This window comes from Cnephaeus nilssonii, assembly GCF_951640355.1.
Source record: "Cnephaeus nilssonii genome assembly, chromosome: 9".
NCBI lineage: Eukaryota > Metazoa > Chordata > Mammalia > Chiroptera > Vespertilionidae > Cnephaeus > Cnephaeus nilssonii.
The window spans coordinates 64,286,040-64,298,298 of record NC_137080.1 but is presented as its reverse complement, the minus strand read 5'-3'; the positions used below and the strand labels follow the sequence as shown (position 1 = coordinate 64,298,298).

General features: G+C 33.1%; 1 protein-coding gene across 10 annotated transcripts in view; it reads left to right on the top strand.

The window, feature by feature from the left end:
* Positions 1 to 12,259, top strand: part of RIMS1 (regulating synaptic membrane exocytosis 1) — a gene marked incomplete at both ends in the record, with an annotated part of 410,367 nt that overhangs the window by 302,112 nt on the left and 95,996 nt on the right. For 5 of the 10 annotated variants that reach the window (XM_079780202.1, XM_079780199.1, XM_079780206.1 and 2 more), the window contains 2 exons: positions 2,440 to 2,523; positions 9,221 to 9,292. The exons of 3 other annotated variants lie outside the window; for them this stretch is intronic. In XM_079780202.1, the coding sequence (XP_079636328.1) occupies positions 2,440 to 2,523; positions 9,221 to 9,292 (156 nt within the window). The remainder of the gene's footprint in view (positions 1 to 2,439; positions 2,524 to 9,220; positions 9,293 to 12,259) is intronic. 2 more of the 10 variants (XM_079780203.1, XM_079780200.1) reach the window with 1 other exon arrangement.

The window sequence follows — 12,259 nt, the reverse complement described above, 5'->3', positions numbered from 1 at the left end:
TATCTCTTAAAACAAAGCACAACACAACACTACAGTGCCTTATGCAAGGAGCTCACAGCCTTTTAATTCAGTCCCATAGACATCAGGGTAACCTTTTTTTATTCTGGGTCCAGTGAAAAGGATGGGCTCCCAACATGGTAGATGTTCCTGAATTAATGAATTTAGAATGCCTGATATTAAAGTACTAAAATGTAACTTATAAGCAAGCTGTTTGGGAAAGAGAAATCGAGAAGGGGTGGTTTAGTTCAACTTCATGATTAATAACTACAACATAGCCTGCCATGTTTGAAGCTGTGTGTGTGGCTCAATTATAGGGGACAAAGAGTTTGATTTTGGTCCTTTTCTTTAGTGTGATAGAAAGAAAGGATTAGGAAGTTGCATACATTTTAAAAGCATATAAAACATTCTAGCCTATTTGCAGCTCACAAATGTAAGATACTAAATGTATGTAATATCTATTATTTGGGGGGAAATTGGGTATAAATTGATCCAACTCCCATGATATAAAATATATGAGGAAAAAGCGAAGACAATTCTTACATGGGTACTACCTATCAGCATATTCAGAAGGACTTTGAGTGTACAAATATACATGAAGTATGCTAAATATTTCTTCAAAAAATACCTGTTAATGGCTTGCATTCACAATTGCTTGTTTCTAAGTGTACACCTTTTTTCTTCACAGCTTTCACTGCATGTTCAATAATTACAGCATTTTTCTTTACTTTTGTGTTAAAAAAAAAACAACACAGGGACTGGAATTTTGCCTCAGAAAGCAAGGTTATTCATAATCCTGTTGAGTTAATATTCCTTATTACTTTATAAAAATACATAACTCTATTTTTGTGCTTTCAGTAATACCCTAAGTTTTAACACAACTGAATATAGCAATATAGAAACACTGCAGTTGTAATTGTTTTCACTTATTTGAGAAATATTTCTCTTTTTTTTGTATTTGGAGAAGAAAAAAAAGCCAGTAAAGTAAAAATACACATTTTAAAGCATTCATATTGGATTGACCAATTATTTAAATAATTATGTAATTTAAAATTAATGTCAAATGTTTTTAATGTTACAAACATATAACACATTTAAGAATACATGCAACACAGTTTTTCCTTCTGTCCAAATTCTGCTGTTTAATATCTTTATTTGCTTCACAGCTTCCTCAAAGCCCTGCTTGAGTCAGGCCGAGTCTGTCTACCTAGAACTGATGGATTAGGCACTGGCTTCCAAGGAGCTTTCTGAATTAAGTACCTGCTGACCTCAGATATCCTGATCACATGTTAACATCCCTTTGCTGATTTTGTCTAAATTGTCTAATACACCCAATTATCCAAGTTATAAAAAAAGCTGGATTTCTTTTTGAAACATTAGGGTAGTCTACTTGGATAATTAAAAAAATCTTACAGCTAGATGAGTCCTTAAAGATCATTCCATTATCCCTTGTTGCATATGAGGAAGCCAATATACGGAGAAATTATCCTGTTCCATGTGTTTATATCTGATACACAAAATTTTCCAAATCTGGCCTGTTCAGTCCCTGATTGCCACTTTTAAGTTTTTGACGAGTGGCTTCTAAATTGTGGTTATACACAGGCAGAATATCAAAATAGTTTAACAAAGGAATGAACCAAGTTTCAAACACTTGTTTAAATGTTAATCACAAATGTGTATTATTATAAATGCTGAATTTAAAAAAAGACAACTGTTTAACCAATGGAGAGCTACTTTTGCAAGTAAAGATTACACTTTTTATTAAAGGTAATGCTATTTTAGGATGACGCCTATCTGTATTTCTCGTTTTCATCAGTAATTTTTAAATTTCATAATTTTTAAATTTCAGTGATTAGTACTGCAGTTTTCCCCAAGAAAACTTAAGATTTCACTGCTAGCATCCACACAAAGGATTTCTTCATGCCATGGTTTACACACTAGAGAACATTTTGATTTCTCCCACTTAAACTGTATCTACTTTGTATTAAAGCTATACACCTCACCTTTACCATTTGATCCAGTAATTTCAAGGCCTGGTATCAAATAGGCACGGGTGGCTTATTAAACCTGTTTTATTCAAACATAAGGCAGATACTTAAGGATGCATCTTTTTAAATTTAAAGTTACATACATATGTATGTGTGTATAGATAGGTATAAAAACACAAGTACATTTTAAAAGGACAAAATTACATTCAATAGATTTCAAATACATTCACAAATAAATTGTTTTTTTATTCACTTAAAAGTTTTCAGATCTTATTTTCTTATAATATTATATTGCAATTTGTCTTTCCAAGGTTTGTAAAGATAAATTATGAAGCAAAGAATCTACACTTTGCCTTTTTGGGGTGCTTTTCCAGTCCTACTGTTCCATATGTTCTTTTATTTTAAGAGTTACTAAATGTCCTGTTTTTTCCTGTCTTGTTCATTGGGCAAACAGGGGTAGATGGTCCCCCTCCCTAGATAGGAGACGACCTCCTAGTCCCAGGATTCAAATCCAGCATGCTTCTCCGGAGAATGACAGGTACTAGTCAACTCCTCCTCACAGACAAGTGGCTTCAAGAGGCTAGTAGGCCACAAAGTGAAGGATAAACAAGAACAATGTTGGTTATGACATGCTTCCTTTCAGGGGCAAGAGCCAGATGTGCTGTGATTCCATCAATAAATGCATCCAGCTTTAATAAAGCACCTCAGAATTAGTGCAATGAGGGTAGCATGCTCTGAAATGAATGGCAGCGTGCAAACACAGAAAGTTGATTCCAGTGGAAGAGTTCTGTTTTAAGGATGAGCATTTATTTCATAGTTTTCAATTTCTAAAAACATATTTAACTATTGTTTTGTTTACATGTGAATAACTAAAAATTCTCAGGTGCTTTAAAATATGTTAAAATCTGTCCGGACCTATTCTTTGTTTTATTGGTTGATGGTGTAGTCTCAGTTGTCTTGTTTTGTTACTACATAAGCTTGTTTTTAATAAAATACAGGCTTTGGGGTATATTTAAAAATGTCTGATTTAGAGTCAAACACCTCATTCTTATATATAATATTATGTTTTTACACCAAATGCTTTCAAGGGCTAGGGTCAGTCCACAAAGTAGTTTTTTTTGTTGTTGTTTTTTTTTTAAATAGCATCCGTGCTTTGAATCCACTTCATTCTGATATATCAGAAGTGCTGCAATATATATTTTTCATTGGTTTGTTATCCTCAATTGTAGTTAACTCAGTTCTCATGTTTTATGGTGCTTGTTACATTTTAATATAGTTCTTATCTTTAAATATCTTTCCTGACTGGTCAGAAAGGGTTATTGGGTGTTTTGGATACTTCTCTTTTGGTGTAAGCAGAAATTCAGTTAACACATTGATGATTTTTATTAAGTAGATAGTATATATGGTATCTCAGAAATAGAACAACTAGTCATGCCAGAGTACTGGTCCCTTTTTTTTTTTAAGTATGTGTGTATAGAGCAGAGTAATTGTGACCTTATTTAAGAGTAATATCATTTATTTTCTGTATCCATAGTCCATACATCTTCAGGATTTCAACTTGAAAGAAACATTAAACACTGTCAGAACAAATTAATAAATCATTTTACAAATGTTGGGAAAGATCACAAACTGCTATTTTATGAAAGCTTTTGAGATATTTTATTTACTTCTTACTATTGCTTATATTTATATATTTTGGATTTAAAAGTTATTTCTTCTGCTGCTATCTGATTTATAGAATAAAATTTCTGGGACTAGAAAAATCAGTGAAATCTTTCATCTAAAAATATTATAAATTTAAAGTCTTTTCAAATAAGAATATACAATAATTGTATAAATCAAATAAAACTTTATATCCACATTGCTATTCACTATTTATAACAAATACTTAATGTGCCTCTACTGTGTGCACTATTCTAATGGCTAAAGCCACAACAGTGTTCATAAAAGCCAAGGTCCTGGTCATCAAGGAACTTACAATTTCATTTTATAAAAAGCAATTCTGAGAAGCCTTTTAATTATTCCAAAACAAGTGATTCAGATAATTTAATCTTATATAATAACTGTTTGAGTACAGGACAATTAAAGATGATAGTTTTTGTAATAAACATAATGTAAGTTTATCTGGGCCTGTGTGAGCAAAACAGAATCCAAATAATAGTTTTTAGTTTTTACATACATGAAAATTAGTTATCATTTAAAGACATATGAATTATGAATTATATTATTTGATATCATGGATTACATATATAACTTTAAGAATAGATTTTTAGGTTCAGAAATATCCCTTTTAGATAAGATTATAAAGGAAATTCTTACTAATACATAATTATGAATATATACTTGACTCTCTTATTATGACTTTTTGGTGTAGAAATTCTTTGTTCAACCAAAAATGTATTTCAGATACCTTGATATTATGATTTATTGCTGTAAGAAACAAAATTATTTGCAATAAGCTTTTATTATAGAATTTATGTGACCATAAAAATGAGAAATTATTTCAACAACAAATGCTAAATTATGAGGTAACTATGTCAACCACTTGGCAAAACTTAACACTTGCATTTCACCTCTTATCAGTTTTTTTACTCATTCAGAAGTTTCTACCAATTTGCAAATGAATTGAATATGGCATCATATTTGAAGATAGTGAATATAGATAAGATGACTTTTGTCCTGGGTAGCTGGAAAATATTCTAAAATCAGTGACAACTCATATAATCAGTCTTTGGGTATCCTGGTTTGGGGCCATTATTGACAATTTTGAAAATAATAGATAATTTTTATTTTTATTTTATTTTATTTTTTTTAATATATTTTATTGATTTTTTACAGAGAGGAAGAGAGAGGGATAGAGAGTTAGAAACATCGATGAGAGAGAAACATCGATCAGCTGCCTCTTGCACACCCCCTACTGGGGATGTGCCCGCAACCAAGGTACATGCCCTTGACCGGAATCGAACCTGGGACCCTTGAGTCCGCAGGCCTACGCTCTATCCACTGAGCCAAACCGGTTTCGGCAATAATAGATAATTTTTAAAAGTAAACTTTTGCTTAAGAGAGTTTTCTAGTAAGTTGGAAAGCATTTAGTTGACCTCTTATTTCTCATCGTATGCAGACTCACACAATTTGTAATTTCTCAATAATTAAATTTCACTAGTAACCAATCTTGATGTCATCTGAAGTGGTTCAATAAATTTGTTTTGAACTAACAGGGACGTATTTTTATCTAAATATAAGAGTAATTTCTTAAAGTTATAGGATATTTATAATAATAATGAGAAAAAATAGAAATTTGTAGCCCCAGAGAATGTTCTGATTTTAAAAATGTAGTGAAAATTTTCTTGCAGTTTTGTTACTAAAAATGTTGAGACTTTTAAGAATATATTCCAATGACAATGTATCCCTTTGTAAATAACATTATTTTAATATATAAGTAGTAACTTCTATCATTATGAATCATAATGTCGGTATACTTGTGGCTTCGGATTAACCACAATTTGTGAGTGGCAAGTTAGAAAATAATGTATTTTAATACATTTAAAATTAACTGTATTGAATGATAAAAAAGATAAATGATATTAAAGGATAAAATATTTTAATATAACAAAAGCATGATAAAACTCAAAATAAGAAGATATGATGGAAACGGTATAATTCTGTTTCATTCACTTCTGTTCAGGGATTCCTTCAATAAACATTAAATAATTCAATGTCACTGAGTGGCATAGTGGACAGAGAACCTAAGAACATGGGGACATGCTGGTGGTGTCCTCATCAACTAATTACCTTGGGTTGTCACTTAAACTTTCTAGGGATTGGTTTTCTCTTCTGTAAACTTAGATACTTGTAGCGGGACTCACTGAAAACTAAATGAGACATTAGTTAGACTCTAAAATTGATTCATGCTCCCTGTTGAATCATGAGAAACATACGTTGGTCCAATAATAATGGCTGACACTTCATTATGCATAAGGCAGTAACCAGAGAGCAGTTCTTATTTGTGGTATTTTATAATACACTGAAGCTTAGTAAACAGTGCAAAGTTTTTTCCTAAATTCATTTGATGTAAACTGAGTTTTATAGTTAGTTTTTTTTTAACTTATTTTAACTTTTTAGACTCTCAAATTCTAGTCTAGTACTCAAAATATTACTGTTTTTAACCATCCACTCAACAAATAGTTGTTAACAGCTACTATGTGCTCGGTATTGATGTTACAATAATAACCAGACACAGTTCCTAACCACAAGGAACTTAGAAGGACTAGATTAAGGTAGGAGGTAGTTTATTTCATTGTAATGTATTTTATGATTATATGATTAATCAACCTACATAAATATAGGTTGATTTTTTCTAACCTTTCCTCATTTACATAGCACAAGCTTTTATTTATCTCTAGAAAGAGCTGTGTTTCAAGCATACAGTATATTCTCAGCTATAACTTGGGATTCAGGGTAGAAAATACATTGGAATTTTAAAATTTTTTTCTCTATTCTCACTTTTTACTGAATTATCGCAATTAAGTGTATATCATTTTCATTCAATTTGAAGATTCTTCCAAGTGGTTAGAAGAATTGTAAATACATATCCTTTGTAGAAATATTTAGAAGAATATTCAACAAAATAAGTTTCTATGGCATTTGAAGAGAGAGAAAAAAGGACATCCTTAAGAAGGTTAAAAACGAAAACAAAAAGTTAGATGTATGAACTTTTGTATGATTACTTATCACCCAGTTATGAAGCATTGACTCTGATTTAATATGTTTAAAGCACCTACCCCTTGCTGTTCTAAGCAGCGCTGTAACTACCACAAATCCTCATTCTACATCATAGTATGAAACTATCATTACTGAAATACAAATACCACATAATATTGATATGTTTAGAATTAGCAAACCTGTGAGGTGGTAGTATTATTATTGCCACTTTGCAGTGGGGAAAAAACAGTAACAGAGAGGTTTAAGTAATTTGACTAAAATTACTCTGCTAGACAGAGATAGCACTGAGATTAAACTGAGACAGTCTGACCTAGCATCCAAGCTTTTAGTTACTACGTTCCAGTATTATTTATGCTACAGATGCAATGTGCACAGGATATTATTACAGACCCAGTTCATTTCATGGTTTGACATGTAATAGCTACGTGGGTTAGAGCAAATTATTTAACCTCTCAGCCTCAGTCTCCTATTCTTAAAAAATAGGATAAAAGAGTGGTACCTGTCTGGCTGGATTGGTGTGATTAGATGAGACAATGCAGGTACACTGATCATGCTAACATGCAGCAAGTGTTAGATATTAGAGCCATCATCATCATTATCATCAGCACCATCAATTATAGTGATGATCAATCTAATATATGAATCATTAAGTTTTAGGAGATGAGGAGAGGAAGAGTTAAGAGTTTTACAGAGGAAGTAAACTCTCACTGCGTCTAGAAAGATTCATAGAAATTACTAGGGGTGGGAGGAAAAGCCGACAAGTTCTAAAATAGGCCTGTAAGTGTTTTGTCGGGCAATGTTAGAAAGTTTGTACAAAGGCTACCAGATTCTCTACACCCCTAGCTGCCCCCACCCCAGACTCTTGTCATCTGATGCTCCTCTTTTAACACTTTGCTTTCTGGTCTCCTTGCTGTGGCTTGAACATACCAGGCACACAACTGACTTCGGGCCTGTGTACTCAGGTTACCTTTGCCTGGGACATGTTTTCCCTGGATATATACATGGCTAACTCCCTCGCCTTATGTCTTTGTTAAAATGTCCCCAACTCAGTGAGTCCTTCCCTGAGCACCCCACTTAATGTGGTGATTTGCAGCTGCCCCCAGCCACTTCCCACACACATTTCTGACCCTTCTTGCCCTGGTTTACTTTTTGTTGTTTTAGCATGTATCATCTTTGAACATACTATATAGATTACTAGTCTGAGGGGTTTTGTTGTTGTTGCTTGTTTGTCTTCTACCAATAAAATGCCAATTGGAAGAAATGAGCAGGCCCAGAGGTCTCTACACCCTGTGAAGGCAGACTTGGTACTTTGAACTGTGTCCCTAGTGCCTAACAGGGCTTGGCATAATATATATTTAACACTAAGGATATCTGGCATTGATAAGTAAGCAGAGCAAAGGGAAGAGAGTAGATCTTGAAAGTTCTCTTCACAGGAAAAAAAAAGTAACTGTGTGGTGATGGATGTTGACCAGACCTATTGTTGGTGACCATTTTGCAATATATACAAATTTCAAATCAGTTTTTGTACACCTAAGCTAATATAATGTTATATGTCAATTATATCTTTAAAAAAGACAAGCAGTTGCCTCCTTAACATTGTTGAAAGGAAGGAATATTGGGAAAGAAAAATAAGCATAAATTATAGACAATCAATGATTGAGATAAAATACAATTTTATTTTATGGTTTCTTTTTTTTTGGTATGTGAGTTTCTTCACCATGATATTTTATATTTATTTCAAATATATTGTAGTCCAGACACATTTTAGGTTAAATAGGCATATGTAAACTGCCTTAGGGATATAAGCTTCATATATAAACATTATTTCTTTGGGAAAATGCATTTGGAGTCCCAAATGTTCAGTGTACATATGTACTTTTGGGTCATGGAGTAATTGGGAACATTATTAGTTCTTTGATTTGTGACGTGATTGGCTTTTTAAAATGCTATATGATTGCAAAAAAAGCCATATATAATTGCAAAGGCATCTTTATGATCATTTTAATAGTTAATTTAAAATACTCCTACTTATGTCAAATGTTTCACTATGGCATTTTCTTCTCTTCATAATTCTGTGGGAGAAAAAAGAAACAAAGGAAATACCTTTGTAACACCAAGTTTCAACTTGTAAAAGTGAAGTCACTTCACCCCTTTGTGGTCTTTTTGCACTTAAACCATTGCTATCATCACATCTGTCATCACTGCAATCACCCTTGGATTTGTTTACTCATTAGGAGAGGCATAGTTGCTCAGCAGGCGTCCCTGTTAAGTCATTACTGTTGACTTGCCCATCTAGACTAATGGAATGTCAGCTTGTTGTCTCCTGTTGGACAATTTGTGTCTTCCACACAGTACAAGTTCTGATTTTTATCTCATTTTAAAAAGTACTGACTGACAAAACCATTAGGTAAGATGGTTACCATTTTTCATGCCTGTTGCTTTTATCATTGTATGATATTACCGCAGCTTTATTCATCATATATTTTGTATTTCTTTAACACTTCATTCCACAGGCACTCCAGAAAATCTGAAAGATCTAGCATCCAAAAACAGACTAGGAAAGGCATTGCTTCTGATGCAGAAAGGTAGGCTCGGTGTTGTGCTGTGCAGCCATCTTTTGTTTTACTAATATATTCAGGGTGCCTTCACTCGGATTTTATATGATCAGATCAGCTCTTATACACAGATGGTGATACTGAAAGACATTTGTGTGAATAAATGACCTATGTGGGAATAGTGTCATCAAAAAAACAAGAGTGATTTGAAGGCAGCCCTTATATCTTAGGGATCAAGAAAAATCTCACGTATAAATTTTAGTGATTATTCTGATTTTTAAAGAGAATTAAATGCATACTTATTTCTGTATACATATTAGGACATTCATATTTTGTTTCTGAGATTATGTTAACAATGAACATAGTACCTAAGTATGCAAATATTTTTTTATTTGAGTATCTGTTATTTATCTGAATAATGCCTTTTAAAAATTGTTTTCCTACAAATGGATAATCTAAGATTCTACTTGTATATTGCAACCAAAGATATTTGTTGAGTTAACTTAGAAATTATAAGGATTGCTGATCTTTCATTGTGTAATTCCTCTAATTCTGCAAATTTTTTGAATATTTTGGGTGCGAGATATTTGTTCACATTTTACATAGTTGTAAGAAACACCAAAAATCCAATTAACATATGTATTCATCCAACTATTATTGAAAGCATGTAGGGTGAGAGAGATGTAAATGAATAAGCATATTCAAGTATCATAAAAATATGCACAAGATACAGTGAGAACACAGGGGAAAGAGTGGGGTGCTGATGAGTTAGGAAATATTTTATAAACAGGTGTCACTTTAGTTAAATCCAGTTATATATATATATAAAAGTAGATGGGAAGAGTAGAGTATTGCATGAGAAGAGAACAATGTGAGAAAGCACTGAGGCTTGAAATATCCTCTTTTATATATATATATATATAAATGTGTTTTTATTTATTTCTTAAACATATATATATATATATGTGTATATATATATATATATATATATATATATATATATATATATATATATGTTTTTCACGCCCCCTACTGGGGATCGAGCCCACAGCCCAGGCATGTGCCCTTGACCAGAATCGATCCAGGGACCCTTCAGTCTGCAGGCCAATGCTCTATCCACTGAGCCAAACCGGCTAGGGCTGAAATATCCTCTTGAGTTTGAGGAAACCATACCCTTTTGGGAAGGGAGAATAGGATACAGGAGATGGGAAAGAGGTCTGAAAATAAAACTGGAGAAATCCTTAAAGATTATGTTATGAATGCCCTTGGCCATGCTACAGATTTTTACTTTCTGCTTTATTCCATGATCCATTAATGGATGTACTTTCAACCTGGAGGTACATGATTCATTTTAAGTTTCATCACTTTGACAGCATTTTGGAAGGCAGATTGAAAATTCTGAGGGTAGATGCAAGACACCAGTGAGGCTGTTAAATAGTTTTGGTTGAGATAGAATCAGTATAACACATTGATTCAGTCAACTAACAACCATGTGCCAAACTATTGTGCTTAGTTCATGGAGTAAAATAGTGAGCAGGGAAAAAGGAAGGTTTTCCAGAGGATGTTTACCTCTGAGCTGGGGTCAGAAACATGAGTAGGTATTAGTCACCTCAAGGGAGATGGGAATGGGAGATGGAATTTATTACTGGCTAATGGTCTTTGGGGATATTAACTATTGAGAGAACTTAGAATGGAGAAAGGATCTGGGAAACTCAAAAAGTGTTGAGTGGGAATTCAGTTTTACAAAGGAACTGGACTTTGAGCAAGGGGGAGAAGCACCGAATTTTAGTATTTTAGATAGATTAGATTAGATAGATAGATAGATAGATAGATAGATAGATAGATAGATAGATATAGATAGATAAATGAAATAATACTAATGTTTCTATTTATGTATTCTTTATTGTCAACTCAGCTAACTGCAATCTCTTTACCAGCACTGTAAACACCTTAAACTTATTAAGTTTTTAATCTTCAACCATTATTTATAACCTTGCTGTCTCATGCACACACAATTTCAGTTATTTTGACATGACTGAAAAATTCCCTCAATGTATTCTTTTCTTTCATTCATGCTTATTTATTTTGTATGTATTTAGGATGTATCAATGAATAAGTTTTTTGTTTACAATAAGATACTGTTTTGCAAAATGTTTGATGATTCTAGATCAACTAAAGGTGCTTAACTCCAGATGAGTGATATTTGGGCCTCTCTCTCTGCAGCACTGAAAATATCTGTAAACACAAATCCTCCCTTCAGTGAGAATAGCAGGATTTAATTAACTCCCAATCTCAGATATTTGCTGCTTAAGGACCATATTCATATTACTCTTGCCTTTACTTACTTTGCCTGTAGGTTTTTGTTTGTTTGTTTTTGTGTGTGCGCCTCAGGCATGAAACAGCTCTGGCCACCGACACAGGCATCAAGCTAGAATGAACTAAGGACTGTACTTCTGCTTTGCCCCTGATTGATATAAGAGTAACACCACCAATCAGGTGTCTCCTTGCCCATTGCCAGGGTGCTGCCTGTAGATTTTAATAAAGAAAACTCAAACCTTTCAGGTGTGTAGATTTGTTTGGTTATAATTACAGCTCCTTCTTGATTTTTATTGGAGTGTAAATTACATACAGAGTTTTGAAGTGAATTGTTGAATAGCTAGTTACAAAAGAAGAATTGTTTTGGATTTTCAAAGTTTGGTTAGTTCTCATTTCATTAGCATATACCTTGAGTTGTCATCTAACTACAGGTGCATTGAGGTCACAGTATGAATGCTGGGCATGCTGATTTTTAGCCTTTGGGAGTTAATGACTTCCCCAAAGGAGTCATACTACACAGTCATGCCTTGGCTTCTAGAACAATTTGCTGTGTAAGGATTATGATTTTGAAGGCCCTTTGTTGGCCTAAACAAATTGGGTCTTATGAGGAACAGCCTTGTAAGAAAATATCTTGAAAGATATGTTGATCATTTGCATATAGAACACAGGCAGAACAGACCT